The 17,277-nt window shown below is 41.6% G+C and overlaps 1 protein-coding gene across 2 annotated transcripts in view; it reads left to right on the top strand.

Moving 5' to 3' along the window:
• LOC144755927 (calcium-activated chloride channel regulator 1-like) overlaps positions 1 to 17,277 on the top strand; it is a 368,989-nt gene that overhangs the window by 273,464 nt on the left and 78,248 nt on the right. For both annotated transcript variants that reach the window (XM_078645342.1, XM_078645333.1), the window contains one exon: positions 8,025 to 8,261. In XM_078645342.1, coding sequence (XP_078501468.1) covers positions 8,025 to 8,261 — 237 coding nt within the window. The remainder of the gene's footprint in view (positions 1 to 8,024; positions 8,262 to 17,277) is intronic.

Genomic DNA, 17,277 nt, shown 5'->3' with positions numbered 1-17,277 from the left:
AGGGGGAGGGGGGTAGCGTTGGATGGCACTCTCAGCATACCGCAAGGAAGACCCAACCTCTGTCGCTGCTGAGTCCGGTGCCGGAATCCTGAACCCGAAGGAATTACGCACACCGGTTGCGTGCTCACTCCGACAGAAATACCCATGCGCCCGCTTGGGCACCCCATGAATTGTAGTTTTTCCTTCTGAGGGAAAATGCGGTATGCGCCTAAGCCCGCCACGCCGGACATGAAGCCTGTTCCTGGGTGTAGCTGGTGTAGCTTGTTTATTCCTCCCAGACAGCTACACAGTAGAGTGATTAGGTGTGCCTGGCTGGGCCATTACTGGCAGGATGGGGCAGAGCTGGGTGTAGTCCCACTTGCAAATTAATAGGCTGTGCCCTGCCTTCACACAAAGGACTTCACACTGTCTCATAGTCAGACTGGAACCAGGGCAGAGAAGGGAAGAAATTCCAAGCATTTCAAAGGAAACTCTCAAGAAACCTCTCCTACTTCAGAGAAAGCACCAGGTATAAAAATAGGACCCTTACACCCACTCTTCAGTTCACTTTCTGGATCTGCAGAAGGACTCTCAGGACTGCCTGCTGCAGTATCCTGCTGTGTACTACAGAAAACTGCTTTGCTGTACATTGAGGAAATACTTCTTCGTAGTGGTGTTAAAGGTCCCCAAATAGCCAAAATGCAGAACTTGGGACTTAAAAAGTTTTGGGCTAAAATGTGCTTGGAGAATGGATAGGAGACATGGACCTACTTGTTTGTAGATCCTTCCAACTTGCATTGCCAGCTGGCCTGACTTCCTTGCTGCTCCTGCTGCATTCTTATCTAAATAAGTAAACCCTGTTCAATAGTCCATCGCAGAAGGAGGTTTGGCCTCATGGAGCCCTCGCCGCCACATATTGCAGCTTTGTCCATCTGGAGGTTTTCAACTTCCAAAAAAGAGATTAAGGCTTAATTACAAATATGGTAGTTCCAAGACCACCGTACCCGTAGTGGCAATCTGACTGCCGCCTCCTGAGTGCTCCGACCGCCCAAATACGTGGTGGACGCCGTGCCGCCATAAGCTCGATGCAAGACCGCCACCACTGACAGGATCTTGGATCACGACAGGCCTTTTAACTGACCTTTTCATGGCAAGGAACCCGCCATGAAAAGGTCGGTGGAAAGGAAGTGAAGTGGCCTCAAACAGGGCCCCAATGCGAATTTGCCCATGGGGGGTTTAGCATGGAGGTCATGTTGTGCCCCCCTCTGCTTGCACTGTCATGCATGCACTGTGTGCCATGCATGGCAGGGTGCATGGTAAACAGTGCACTGACTTCCAAGTGGCACTGACACAGTGGCAGCATATGCTTCGAGCTCTTTCTATGAGCTGAGGATACCACCGCTGTGGCACTGCAGACACAACACCACCAACCCAGCGGTGCATTCATAATACAGCATTTGGGATGCGTCCGGCTTGGCAGCATTCTCTTGACTGCCACAATGGTGGTCCAGCAGTCAGACCATCAATATCATAATCAGGCGCTTAGTCTGAGTGTAGAAATCTTCACCAGAACTTCGACCAGCAGCTCCACGACTACGATGCCTCCTCCACAGACACTTTGCAAAAACACACAGTGCCCACACCACAATTACTCATTAAATATTCTAGAAGTGTAAGAAACCAGTTTATTGTAACCACCCTTAGACAGCATTACTCTGTGTCCATCATTTTATGTTTTTTTTCAATTTCTCAAAAAATCATAACAGAACAAAGGACTACGTATTGAAATATTTACAAGACTAAATACACTTTGTACATACATCAAAAGACAAACATTATTTACACAATAAAAAACGTTTCTGCATCAAACATTACAAAAAATTATAATTACATCACAACCAACAAATATTACAATGAAAGACATGAAGGAAAATGATTTCCAGGGGGATATAAGCTACTTAATAGCTTGTACACGCTTAAATACTGGACCAGCCGGTCCTAGTGTCGTGAAGTTGACAATTTATTCCACCCAAGAAAGACTGCCGACGCGTTTCAAGAACCAGGCACAAAGTCACTGGTCTATCATCAGGGCTGCCGTAGCACGGCGAGTTTGGCTTGTGCGACATCACCATCAAAGTGTGATTCTTACTGGAGTATCTTGTTCCTAAAGGAAACCGCAGTCACCGTCCAGCTCCTCTGCCACAGCACGCCCGCACTCGGGTCTGCTTTCGTTCAATAATACTACGGCAGTTCACATAAAATAAGACATCTCTGTCTGGCCACCACAATAACTAGCGAGTTGGACCACAAGAAGATTAACCATCACGCCCCTCTTTAAAACAATTTTGATAAAAAGAATAAACAGCCCTGATGTAATTATGATTTTTTGTAATGTTTGATGCAGAAACGTTTTTTAGTGTGTAAATAATGTTTGTCTTTTGATGTATGTACAAAGTGTATTTAGTCTTGTAAACATTTCAATACGTAGTCCTTACTCAATTTTTTTATATTAGTGTGGAATTTTTCTTTTGTTGTGTTTTCACTTTATTACTGTTTGGGTGCTGTGTAAATATTACAAATTGCCTCTAAGTTAAGCCTTACTGCTTTTATGCCAAACTAACAGAGGGTTAAGCATAGGTTAATATAGTGACTTTTGTGGTTTGCCTCTTGTCAGAGATTGTGGCTGTTTCTTGAGCAGGATTAACACCCCACTCAACTAACAACCCAATTTCTCACAGCTAAAAAAGTAATATGTTTACCTTCCATAAAGGTACCATTTAAAGGCAGGATTCAACCAAATTCATTGACAATTAACAAGTTCCTTAATTAACTATCCCTATCTTAATTTTTCTATGTGGAATATGCCACTATGGGTATGTTCAAATGTACATTTAGTACCTAATTAGAAGCTTATTAGATCATATATCTCTAGAAACTAGTGTAATGTGGTGGGAAAACCAATACAGTAGTGTAATATGGGGTCTTTCTGCACAATACTGTGCTTTTGATTCATCAGCATGCGTTGAAACACCGCACATTTATTAAAAATGAAAACCCTTAAATCAATTTTTTGCTTGACTACTATTGGAACTCAGCTGTTAATGGTGTGTCTGCATGTGGATGTCGTGGTATTGCCTATTAAACAGAAACATATGGGGCTAGGCAGACTACAGGCTTTTCAGACTCAGTGGAAGTCAAATCTAGGCTCTGAGAAAGCATGGTCTATGAATACAATTGATGAATTTGTATTTCTTGCAGAATGCAAATATTTTTAACATAAATGTAGAGATAATGAGTCAATTCCATAAATATACTCAACTTTGTCCACAGGAGTGATTGACGCTGTTGGACTGTTTTGTGGTAGAATTCTGATTTGGTGTTCGTATGCTCATATCTGTCTCCGTTGTTTCTTCAACCTATTGTTTCCTTTTAAACGTGTTTATTAGTATTATGTGTAGTGTCTTCCCAAGCAATATATATCTAGCAAAAATAAAATAAAAGTTTTTCTACTAGATGTTTTGAATACTGGATTTGATTATTTGTTATAAATATTAAAGGCCGCTTTCTTTATGGATGTTGTTACCGGCTTGCACATTTGTGAGGCTCAGACTTCAATTTCTATAAATTACATTGGTTGAACATCAGTAGCTGAGAATGATACTGTGCCCACAGTGATAATAGGAATAGAAAAAAACAATAATGATATTTTGAAAATCACTTATCTAAAAACTGCTTCTAGGAACATTGTGACACCTTGTATTGAACTAATTATAGATAGTTCAGAAGACCAAGAATAGCCACAGGTGTGGTAAGGTTTGGAGACTGTCAACATTTTCGACAAAGTTATATTGTTCCACTTGCAGGTTTATTGTGATTGAATAGAAAATGATTGATTGGTTGATAGTTTCCAGGGAAAGGATCTTAGTAAGGATCTTAAAAAGCACAAGTAACTGAAACATCTTGACAGTAAATATATAGGCATTGTCCAAATGCTGTCACTGGTAATTGATGCAATAAAGTTAAAGTTTTGAAATTTTAAAGGATGCTTGCTTTAAGGATGTTTTTATCAGGAAGCACTGTGGGGCTTCGACTCCATTTTCTAAAAATTACATTTCTTGAACACCTATAGCTGAGAATGATGCTATGCCCAGACAGAGACTAAGGATAGAAAAACAAGAATGATAGTTCATAAATCAATCATCTAAAAGGTGCTTATAGCAACATTGTGACAACAAGCATTGTACTAATTATAGATAGTTCAGAACACGAACAATAGCCACTGGTGTGGTACGATTTGTAGACTGTCACAATTTTATTCAAAGTGATATTGTTCTACTTATATATTTAATATCTTTGAATAGAAAAGGATGAATTGATTTATAGTTTCCTCCAAAAGGATCCCAATAAGCACTAGTAACGGAAACAGCTTAACTGCTGAATTTATATGCATTGTCCAGATGCTGTTATTGTTAATTGATGCAGGAAGTTGTGATAAACAAAAATGCAGTGTCCACCAATTTAATTTTTCTTTTCCTTTCTTTTCACTTTTCATATCTCTTTTGTAATATTTCAAAACCTTTATGGTTGTACTAAATCATTTTAACTGCATGCAATTCGTCTTCCTTTTGCTTATAGTAGGTAGGCAATGCACACACTCAAGATAGAAACATAGAGAATCTTCTGCATTTGCAAGTTTTATACTGAAATGTAGAGTAGTATTGGCACATGCTAGGTGTATTTTTATACGTGCAGAACATTAAACCTAATTATGATGCTCCTACATTAGGAGAATGAAGCTTGGATTCTTTATTTATTTTATTTATTTATTTATTTTGTATAGCGCAAACAGCTACCCAACAAAGGGTTTCCCGGCGCTGTGATTCAGTAGTAGTAGATCGGACGATTGACTTAGATGTTGAATAGCCAGGTTTTTAAGGCCTTTCTGAATTTGATATATTTCACCTCTGTGCGCAGAGCTTGTGGCATAGTGTTCCACAATGAGGGTCCAAGATAGGCAAAGGATTTACCGCCCATACGTAACAGTTTTATTTTAGGAACAACAAACTTATTAGCTGTTGCAGATCTCAGAGTCCTGGATGGATGGTAGCAATGAACTAGATTTTGTAGATACTTAGGGGCTTTATTTGTAGAGATCTTATGCATGAAGCATAAGGACTTGAATTTAATTCTATTCTCAATTTTTAGCCAGTGCAGCTCACGTATAAATTTGGTGGTGGATGAGTGGATAGGAATTTTACCTAGCAGTCTTGCGGCTGCATTCTGCACAATCTGCAGTTTGCGGATTGTGGCTTTGTTTGCCCCCAAATATAGTGCATTTGCGTAATCTAACCTTGATGTTATTAAGGCATTAATGACAGGTTTTTTTGTATGGTCTGGTAGCATCCAACACATTTTCTTTAACCACTTCAAGATGACAAAACAAGTGGCCGATGTTTTAACAGCCTGCTGGTGCATACTCAGTGTGTCATTGATAATAAAGCCTAGATTACGAGCTTGGGTAGTCGGAATTGGAGGAGAGCCCATTATGGAAGACCAGTGCCACTTTAAAAGCTAAAGCTGAAAAGAATGATTTGTGTGGATTGCATGACCTTGCATGCTCTGGTGCAAAAAAGACTTACAGGTTCATTTACAGTGTGGCAGACTGCCTGCCATCTCACTAGATCGGTGGAGGACAATCTTAATATGCTATAATTTGGGCTCTCTGTTTAGTTGTTGGGATCTCTGGGCCTGATTCACAAAGGTAATATGAGACGAAAGTCTAACTTCATAACTTTCAGTTTTCACAAAGGGCATTTAAAGGTAGTAAAGTTATACTTTTTGTTTCAGTTAAACTTAAGACAAAAACTTACATTGAACTGAGACAAAATTCAAACCTTACTACTTGTAAATGCCCTTTGTGAATACCAAAAGTCATAAAATTAGACTCTCAGTTAGACTCTCATCTCAGTTTACCTTTGTGAATCGGTGCTTGGTGTGGCAGACATTGTGAAAGCTACAGCAACTAACTGCAAGATCTTCAATTACCTAAGCAATAGCCCACACTTGCCCCATTTACCCAGCCGTATAAACAAGTGATCCATTTTTTAGATATAGAAGAACATCAGTCATCAGCAGCATCTTGCAGACCTTGTGTTGCGTAAGCGCTTAATCTTGTCCACTTCTGACTTTGAGTCCACTTTTCATTACTTTCGTAACCTTAGTTTTAATTAAATACTAGCCCCCATTGCTAAGAAGTTACGCTTGCTATTTTTGTTGTTTATATCACCAACAGTTATTATTTGTTGTGTCATGTAGTAGACTGGTCTCATTTCTTTGTAAAGCTATGATATCATTTATAACCTACTAAGTCAGTGGGCCCGATTCACAAAAGTAATCTTAACTTTACGACTTTCTGTAGTCACAAAGGGCATTTAGGAGTAGTAAAGTTAGGAATCCTAACTTTCCTACTCCCAACTGCGCCTTTGTAAATGCCAAAAGTCATAAAGTGTAAACGTAAGACCAAAACTTAAGTTTAACTGAGACAAAATCCTAACTTTACGACTTTCGGCATTCACCAATGGCATTTAGGAGTAGTAAAGTTAGGATTCTGTTTATGCTGCCCAGGACTTTCCTGCTAAATATGGTGCACCGAGCAGTAAAATTCAGTGATTGTCATCCTGCCCCATCACTGTTACTGAACAGTACTGAGGTAAAAAGAAAGCAGAGTTTCATATGACAAGAGACAGCTAAGACAATTACGACTGAAACCCAGTGGTTCCCTCACCTCTAAAAAGGAGGGGACATCCTTAAATTCAGTAAGGTGGGAACTTCCAGTCTGTCAAAATCTAAGGGCCTGAGTACGGGTTCGGCGGTCCATCGGACTGCCAAACCTGTGGTGGTGGTCGCCTGCCGTATTATGAATATGGCACAAGCCCGCGGAACCACCAGGGATCATGGACGGTGGTGGCATGGCGGTTAGAGGCTCTAATATGCTGGTGGTGCTGCTGATGTATGTCAGTACAACGCGATCTTTTAGATCGCGGTACTTGACATCGCAGATTTTACAACGCAAGACGTTACAACGACTTGCGTTGGTGGGCGCGGATTTAAGAATTTTTAAATTTTATATTCCAACACCAGTCCCCGTAACAGTAGGGAAGGTGTTGGACTATAAAATTAAAACATTCCTTATCCCACAGCGCCATCCAGCGCAAGTCGTAGTAACGACTTGCTTTGTAATAGCTGCGGGGAAAAGGTCGTGCGGTGTAAACACCGCGTTGTAAATGACGTTTCCCGGTGCTGCTGCAGCACCGCCAAACATATTAGGAGTGTCCTCGCTGCAACAGTTTTCATGGTAGTGTGGCCCCCATGGAAACTGTGTTGGTGAGGAAACAAAGGGGACCCTAAAGGGCCCCCTGTTTCCTCAGGACCATGGTGTGCCTGCAGAGGGCACATGTTGTGCCCCGCCGTGTGCAATCACCCCCTTTCCTTCACAGCATGGAATGAACAGTTCTTGCCATGCAGGAACGGTCTTTGGAGTTCCCATTGTGGTGCCTTTTTATTAGGCATCGATGTGGGAATGCCAAAAGAATGCCTGCCTGACCACGAGATTAATCGTGATCTGGTAGGCTGCCGATGGGTGAGTTTGGCGGTCCTGGAGTGGGGCATTAGCATAGCGGCCTGCTCAAGGACCGCCAATCTCATAATCAGCTTTCTTCTTTTGGTGCAGGTGTAAAAATAAAAGGCTTTATATAAAAACCTACGTTGTGAAAAGCAGACCAGAAGTATGGGTAACTATCATGCGGTGAGCCAATCTGCAATTATCTTGTGCATCCCTTTGAAGTGAATCTCTGTTTTTTTCAGCAGAGGTCGAATAACCCATGTTCACTTAATTGTATATCGCCTGGGTGTCCCTTCCCCACCCACCCAGCTCTAAAACTATATGCAAATCCAACTTATATTCACATTTACTTTGTACGGCTACTTGAAAAATATAGGGATGTAAGAGAGTGCAAAAATATTTTTCACTTTTTTTTGTACAATAGGTCAAATCCAAATGAACCCACCACAGCCTTTATTCACTGAGGCTGGCATTCACACCATCACTGAAGGTTTCAGTAGAACAGCCACTGGAGGCTCTTTCCTGGTATCTCAACTTCCATCTGGACCTCAGTTAGATGCTTTTCCACCTTGCAGAATTGTTGACTTTCAAGTGGAAACAGACGATGAAAATATTTATTTTTCATGGACTTCACCAGGCGATAATTATGACCAAGGCCAAGGTAAGCTGTTCTTTTTTACAAAAATATATTTTTTAAGGATCTTTTTGTCAAATACAAGATCAAACACATAATTTGTAACAGAAGGTTTCAACTGTAAGTAGTCCGATTGTATTAAAAAGTAGCAAATGCTCATCCGCACAGTGATAAATCAACTGTGGATTTTTTGGCATCGCTTTAGCGCTGTCGTCTTCTGACATGTGAGAATTCCTGTGGACTACATTAAATATGCATCTGCAATGCAATAGGTCTGGCATTTACGTGAGTGTGAGATATTTGCATTGTAAATGACATTGCCTTTTATATATGTTTTGGTTTTTAAAACATAAATGAAAGGCATTTTCATTTACAATGCCAATAGCTTAAACTCTCGCAAATGTGAGATCTATTGCAATCCAAATGCGTGAAGGCATCGCTGAGTTGCCCCCTTCTGTCTCCCCTGACCCCTGAAGAGTTCCCCCTTTGCTACGAGTTAAACAAGCCGGTGGTCACAACTGCACATGAGAGACCCTCCTGCAGTAAGAGAAACTCATTAAAGAAAACAGTGCTTACAGACTAAAAGCAAAGACAAACAATTGATGGACTGAATGCACAACAAATCAAAACATTCACCCCCAGTCAAGAGATCTGGGCTAAATCCATCATTCTGTTGCTCACCATGCCACCCCAGTTTAGACCTGGCCATATGCAAATCAGTCTTGACCCTGTGCCTTTTGAGAACAGTCCAGCCCGAACTGCCAAGCCAGGTCCTCCCTGGACCGGAAACAAGCATTGCGGCTGAAGAGGGGTGAAACCCCGAAACCGGTCCTAGGATGCTTGTTTCCAGTCCAGTGAGGACCTGACTTGGCATTTTGGGCTGGACTGTTCCCATGAGGTACAGACCAAAGAAGACGTACCGTATAACAACCGAAGTAAAAGGGCCAGTCCTCATTGGAGGTTACAGATAAAGACAGGGCGGTACTATGGAGTAACTAACAAGCCTAATAGTGAATCAAAAGCCAGCATTTACGAAGGACAATGATACCAGCTAATGACAAATATGGACGTAGAGTGGGTGGGGCTTCAATAACATACTCCAATACAGCATGGCTCATACGGTGAACAGCCTTTACAACAAAAGTTTTACAACGCACTACCATTACGACGCAACTTTTACAACGCAAACTATTACAACGCATTGCTCTGGGGGGCGCTCTAGGATAGGGAATAGGTTAATTTACTATCCAATAACCTTCCCTAGTGTCCACGGGGACTGGAGTTGGAATAGTAAATTAAACTATTCACTATCCAGCGCCCAAAAGCACTATGCGTTGTAATGGACTGCGTTGTAATACTTACGTTGTAAAGGCATGCGATGTAAATGCATGCGTTGTAACGTCATACATCCGGCTCATACAGATTAAGTCGTGCATTGCCCAGGCTTGACCTAAAACGGGACGTATTGGCTAAAGAAGCTAAAAGCGATTTAAGGATCCTGTTTTCAATTTTTTCACCATTTTCCCAATACAAGTGATATAATTCTGCAGTATTGTTATGTCTGGTGTAGGAAGTACGTCATTGCTCAGAGGCTTTATAAACAATAAAGATTATGATTTTTCTTTTCTGCATCTGATTAAGAAGTCGGTTTAAAGTTTATGAAAAAAAGCATGCATGATCTGTCAACAGCACAGTAGGCATGGCCCTATTGTTCATCACGGATGGTTTATCATTTCATGTTATTGTGATAGTGATGAAAGTTAAGCTTAGCACATTTCTAAACTTGTTCTTAAACCTGAACTTAACCTAAAGCCTTTTAAACGTTCTTTTAAATAACCTTTACTCTAGACATCAGGTATTTTAACCTCTGGAGTAGCTGAGGCCTTCTGGCAATGACCCACATACATGTGCAACGTTCTCAAAAAACATATTTTCACCCTACCGTTATCATACTTCACACATTGAAAATTCAACTGCAGTTTGGAGTACAAGATTGACACAGTTGAGCAAAGTTTAATTATGGGGTACAAGACTAAATTTTCCTCCTTGAATCCAAAATGGACGTGTACCTGCTTTCAAATATGAGCATGGATACAAATACTACTTTGCTAATATGTATGAGGAAAACCATAGAAACCCCACATTTGCTGCATATTTCATCTGGTGCAAAACATTTAATGGTATGATTATATTTGTATTACCTCTGCAGCTTATCAATGATAGATTAATAAGTATAGCTTGATCTGATTGTCATCTGCAGTGTTTAGCAAGATGCCGTCCATATTCCTTACCAACTTCCTTTTGTTCATACCTAGTCCCCACTACTTAAATCTAATGTCCCGCTTTTTAAGCAGGCCAGAAAATACTACTTGAAACGAAGACAACCAAACAAACTAAGGAAAGAGGGAAGGCATGTTTCAGCACTTTCAGGGCACAATATTCCTGGGAATAGGTCCTGCAGCGCCTGTTCCTTTGAGATTGGGAGCTTCCTCAGGCAAGAGGTGCTGAACGTTAACATGTCAGGTAGCACGGAAGGGGTTTAGAGGTGAATATCTTTACTGATTCTTTGTGGGCGTATCTTGGATGGCCTAGAGATGGCTTTGCAGATTCAGCAAGATGAGTGGAAACAAAACATTGGACCACCATGATATTCTTCTATGACTTGGTGATACATTTGGCCTGGAACTGAGTCCCATTACTGGCAATCATGGGAAGAGGATGTGTGGTAACTTTAATTTGATTCACTAAGGGGTCATTGGCAATCACAAAGTAATTGTAAAGTGTTCTGTTTGGCCTGTTTCCAGCCGAGAGCTAGCAGGAGCCAGAGAAAACACAAGGCATTTACAGTTACCACAGTGAAAAATCCCTAAATTCATGACAGAGGCCTTTGTAGAGATTAACCTGAAACTAAAAGGCTGCTATAAGTGGTAGTTGTTAGAGCTAGCATTTTGTACGCCCCCATGAACAGAGGATTCCTGGCCTTGTTTGATTGACCCTGTGAAACTTCTCTCCTGTACCTGAAGAGTGCTCAAAGTAGAGACTTCATGGAAGAGAACCGGTGGACCAATTGCAAGTGGGCGTTGCTGCGGCCTCCCTTGTGACAATTCTCCCCTGTGCCTTGGCAGTAAAAAAGATCCTGTAGACTAAGACAACATGATGCTGCTGTAGAGAAATTCAGAGGCCCAGTTAGAAAGACACTTTTTGTTTTTAACTGAAGTGGGGTTGGGGATCCCCTAGCAAAGTGAAAGGAAAATGTAAACTAATTGGACACGTTCGAGGTACTTCTATCAAGAACATTGGCTGTTCACAAAGACCAAAAGCATCACTTTTTAAAACCATCTTTACAAAAAAAATTACTTTTCTATGTAGATGGTAGGAGATTGCTTTGTTACATTGTCCCATTTTTTTTTTTTTACAGCAGGCCCTTGGTGGCTGTTTTGAGAACCAGTACTTTCACTAGAATTTAGCAGGTCTGTTTTGACCTGAAGTACGCACACTCATTTGGACCTTCTAATATGTCTTACTTGAAGTTTAGTCTTTTCTTAGTTGCAAAATATATCAGATGAATTGTTTCGAGGAGCATTTTGCTACTTGACTCAAGCTACCAAGGATGAACCAGGGATTCCCCCGAAAAATCATTTTATCTTTTACGGCAACGGATTAGTTGGACTTTATTTGAACTCAGTCACAGTTAAGACTTTGGCCTCTCGCCCCCGTAGATAATTATTCTAGACCTATAAATAACATTGTTACCTATGGTATTTTTAGAGGTTTTTTTTACTCTTTTTTATTTGTGTTTTTTATCCGTTTTTATGTATATAGGGGCCGATTATGATGGTGGACGGACCTGAGTCTGTCCGCCACCATAGCGTAGGAGGGATCCTCCGCATTGCCTGCGGAGTTCCCTCCTGTGCAATTAGGATGTGATCGCCACCCTGGCGGTCACATCCTCAATCTTTAACATTGCGGTGGGTGCAGCTTCAAGCTGCACCCGCCGCAATGTTAAAAGTGCATGCACGGCATTTGCGTGCACAAAGCAGCAGGCTCCGCGCGGTGCCTGCCGCTTTGTCCACGCAAATGCAGGGGGGTACCATAGGTACCCCCCATGTGCACCCCCCACCCCCCCTCTTCACCCAGGGGGCCCGCAACGGGCCCCCAAAGTGAAGCTCCGTATGCTTTTCCACGGCGGAAAAGCCGCCGTGGAAAAGCATACTTTGTACTCCATCATAATATGGATGGCGGTGTCTGATAGACACCGCCAGCCCTGTTAATGCTTTTCCACCGCGGCGGAAAAGCGGAGGACAGATTGTAAGACCCACCAGCCATCCTAATATGGCGGTGGGTCTTTCAAGGCTCCGCGGCGGATTTCCCGCATCCTCCGGGCCGGCGGTGGCTTCCGCCGGCCCGGTGGATGCGGGAAATCCGCCATCGTAATAGGCCCCATAGTGTTTATATAGTGTTTATATAGTGTTGACCCCCACAATTTTACCCTTACATACCAATTAGAAAATCAAGACATATACTGTACCAAGTGGGCTGAGGAAGGACAGGTTAACTACCGTTTAAATCTAATAGCAAAAACGAGTTTTGTTCGTGGTGTACTGAGTGCTGCTGCAATTTAAAATACATCAATCTACACTGATGTGTCATTATCCCCTGTGCATCATTCCTTATTTTTAATGATACCTAAAAAAAATAGACCACACGGCACTTTTTGTAGATGGTTGGTTCAAAATATGCATTTACAGAGTTCCAGAAACCAAAGGCATTGGGTGGCTGACAAGTAAATTACATTCATCTGGATTTGAAACGTGACATTTTAGACAACTCACTTTTTGCTTTCCTTTGGGCTTAAAAATAGTCAAAATTAAAATACACGATGCTTCTTTTAATGGTTTATCTGTCTGGGGCTGTATTATACACACGCCACACTTTCCCCTTTTGCTCCATGGCGCACCTTTTAATATACCACTTCCTTCCTAGTGCTGTGCTTGTAAAATCAGCAACCACAAAAAGAGAAGTACAAAACATCATCTAGATGTATTATTACAATACGCCGATTATTCTAACCGCCTGTGCATTGTACTTCTGACTTCAGAGGAAGCCTATTATGCAAACATTGTTTCAAATACCGCTTGTACTTCTTTATTAGAAAGGTCCCAACACAGAGCCTGTTTTGTCTGTCACTGTTTATTCATTTGCTAATTTTTTGGAATAGAAGAGACTCAATGGGCATAGAAAAACTAGCAAGACAAAACGAAACTTGGAGAGAAAATGTGATAAAAAGAAATACGGAATAACAAAATATTATTATTTACAACTGTGGAACGTCATGTTGCTATGTGGAGGTCTGCAGTAAGAAGGGCTTCCTAATCTATGTATAAATAAGAAGTACGGAACCAGAGGAATTCTCTCCTTATGTATGCTCGCACACAGCAGCTAGAAGAGGCCTGCAAGACTGCTAGTTTAAGAAATAAGTAAAGCTTAAGCATCTGGGGCCTTTATTATACATTGTGCCCTTTGTAAAACTGATAGTGTTGGCACACATGTAGTGCAGGCGCTATCATGAGAAGGTGTTCCTTCACTTGCATGGGGACGTGGCCCTTTGCAAATGAGGGAATAACTTTCTCTCTGTGCCTGTGCCATAATTTGGATGCAGGTGCAAAGGTGAAAATTACCTGAGGTGGCTCGTTGAAGGTGTGCCACAAAAAGGTGGCCCACTTTAAGTGCACCGCCTAAAGGCAGCCCTCTGGGGAGGAGAAAGGGGGTCCCATGGACCCCCCAGAAATCCCTATGCGCCAGCCTGCAAGAGGATCTGTCTCCTATCTTGAAAGTGCTGAAATACGGGGTGACTTTAAAGCAGCGGCTCCATATTTCACTTGAATGCACTGCCCCCTGGGCAGCGTGAGTTCATTGCTGTCATGGGGGTAGGCATTCTGCATAGTGGTGGCCTGGCAGCTGCCCGAGCTGCCAGGCCAGGTGCTTCCGGAACACAAACAACCTAGGAGCAGTTTTGCCCTTATTACATGCTCATTAGCCAGGTAAAGGTTGATTCCCTTGGTACAGTGAGCTTAGGACCCACGTTGGGCATACCCGTCACACGCCAGTCCTATTGGCTGTGACTATGCTTGTTTTGTTTCATCATTGCTTTTGTAAACGTATTTGCTTTGGGAGTTGCTAAGCTCCCATTATATGTATTTTGGTGCCCATTGTGGCGTCTGTGCCTATTGTGAAATAGCAGAATGTCATCACTCACAGGGAAGTTAGCCAGTTCCTAAAATGGGATGACCAACTGCTCTATGCTGAATGCTGTAGTAGACAGCCGCAAGTGTGTATGATCAACAATGGATCAATGGATGACAAGGGCTGCCTAAAAGCCCCATATAAGTAAATCTGATAAGTGTATAATTTTAGTAAAATCAAAAGGTCTTGGCTAACGCCATAATATCTCTGAGTAACAAACCTAAAATGTCATATGTAAGAGTTTGCAAACAACAGTGCTGCCCATAAATTAATCGACAAAAAATGGAGTGACTGTTGCCCATTTGCTGTTCATAAAGGGGAAACACGCATTTCAAATGACCTGTTTGACTCACGCCATTAAACCAGATTAGACATTAACATACAATTCTGCCGAATGCACTAAAAGACTCTGCCCAAGAATGAACAAAAGTAAAAAAAAAATTTGACTGACTGGGGAATTGAAAATTGCCATGGCACTGTATAAGTAATCGGGTCTGTTCTGCCTCTTGATAAGGGGTGGACGTAAACATTTTCAACAGGTTGTGAGCAACTCATAAACGAGACTCAGAAGCTGCCCACCTACATCATATTGTCATTTGACTTTTTTTAAAAAAAATTATCATTATTTTAAAGACAAAAAAATCTCAATTTAGATCTCTTTAGTTTGAGTGATATGGTGAAAGGCATAAAAATAGCTATATCAGTAGCTGTTTTGTGACGTTTTCTTGGAAATATAATGATTATGATTTTATTTGAAATGCTTTTTTGATCCATCATAGATGTTTGCATAGACTGCTGTGTCCATTGTCGGAAATCATGGAATATAATTGAAAATATATGATGCAAAAGGAAGTGTCTCTAACTGTCAAGGATTCAAATATATTTAACCTCGCTTTAGTACGACAAAACATACTACAAAGTGTAGTTTGTGAATATGGCCCTGGATGGTCGATTCACAAAGTTTTACTGGCCATAAGTATATGAAAACCTAGGAAAAGCTGCTTTGCGTAGCGCTGCATGAAAATACGTTACACTGTGTTATGCCATTTTCCTGTGTCATGGATGCGCCATATTTACCATTTGGGGAACCATGAAGCAGGGTCAAGAGGTCCGTCATGCAGTATTACACAAAGTTGTAGATGCGGCACAACACAATTACTACCTGTGTGACTCAAAGCTGATTTGTGAGCCACAGGACACCTTAACATGCCACAAGTCTGCATTCAGAAGTGCAATCGATGGTGTGAAAGTATGAACAATAGCCACGCAGCGCAATGCAAATTTTTGTACCAACAGCCCACCATCTTGCACCATTTATGGAGTGTCAAAAAGGCAGGAGGGTACCAACCATGAAGATTTTCCTGAAACCCAAGGGAAAAGGAAGATGAAGATGAACTTCACAGAGGAGGAAAGTCATATATTGATAAGTGAGGTGAACAAAAACAAACATCTTTCATTGTTACCTCTAAATTACCATTAACCAAAAAGGATGCTTTACGCAAGCAATAGTGAACAAGATCAACTGTTGGCACCAACTGGAAGGACTATAGTTGAGCATAGAAAAACTGTGATATGACCACAAACAGAAGACAAAAGAAAAACTGGCAAGGAACTTTAAGGCTGCAATGAGTACCGGATGTTCAGGAGAATTTGAACCTATTGGAGGAGTAGGTGGCATCACATACCATCTGAGTTGATTGCCGAAGTTGAGGTCATGGTAGTGCTGGTGTAGAGAACCAGCAAGATGTACAGGGTAAGAGATACCATAATGCATGTACATTAAATGTGATACTTTGCTATATGTACACTTACAAACATAGGACCATACTTACCAAACTTACATGCAATGCAGGGCAGCAAGCAAAGTTGTAGCACTGCATTGCCTGAATGGGAAAAAAGCTGAAATGCTCCATATGCACAAAGATATGGGGCACATGTAATCTCTCCTTGTGGTGTTGCAGGAAGGTATCTCTTCCTGCACAGAAACAATTCTCCATGTAATGCAAGTACCCTCACACTGTGGTTCAAGGGTACCTTCATAAGCGCTAGGCTGTCTGAAGTGCGCCAGCATTATGCGAGAGCAAAAGCGTATCATTAGTAGATAGATTAGTAGATATGGCACGTTTCTGCTCTCTTCCTTTCATGCAACGCAGCTTAGCAGGTGGCCTTGTATTACGTTGGGTGAAGTTTATATACAAAAGTGTGTCACTAAGGCCCTAATTATGAGTCTGGTGATCCAGAAACTGCAGCCCCAGTGGTCCGACCACCCTATTACAAGTAGAGCGGTTGGACTGCCCTGGTACAGCCGCTACCACCAGGCAACCGCCATTGCCTGGAGTTGGCATACCGGTGTTCAGAAGGATGCAATATGCTTGGCAAGGCCACTGCAGTCCCGCCAAGCATATTGCGAGTTTTCTCTCTGCCAGGGTTTACATGGAGGTTCTTACTATTAACCTTTTTTTAATCTAGTCTTCAACCTAACTATTTAACATACAAAATATAATAACATATAGAACCAGGGAAGGGGACTGAGACAGGGAAAGTCAGCATTATACTTAAAATTGCTGAGCAATTGTATATCGTACCTCCTGGCACCGGTTAGCATTTTTGAGTTCTGCACTAGCAGTGTGTTCTGTTTGTTTAATTTACATCAAACTGCCAGCAGAACGTTTAGTTGTCTTAGCATTACTCTGTATAATGCAAGTGATTTTAGGGTGCCTTTTCTCCTTTTGCTTGCTTGGCCCTTTTACTTGGTCCTGTTCTTTTGGGGTGGATGCTGATTTTCTGCTCTAATGAGTGG

Source organism: Lissotriton helveticus, chromosome 1_1, assembly GCF_964261635.1.
Source record: "Lissotriton helveticus chromosome 1_1, aLisHel1.1, whole genome shotgun sequence".
NCBI classification, from domain to species: Eukaryota; Metazoa; Chordata; class Amphibia; order Caudata; family Salamandridae; genus Lissotriton; species Lissotriton helveticus.
The sequence above is the reverse complement of the archived record's forward strand: the minus strand, read 5'-3'. Positions and strand labels throughout refer to the sequence as shown.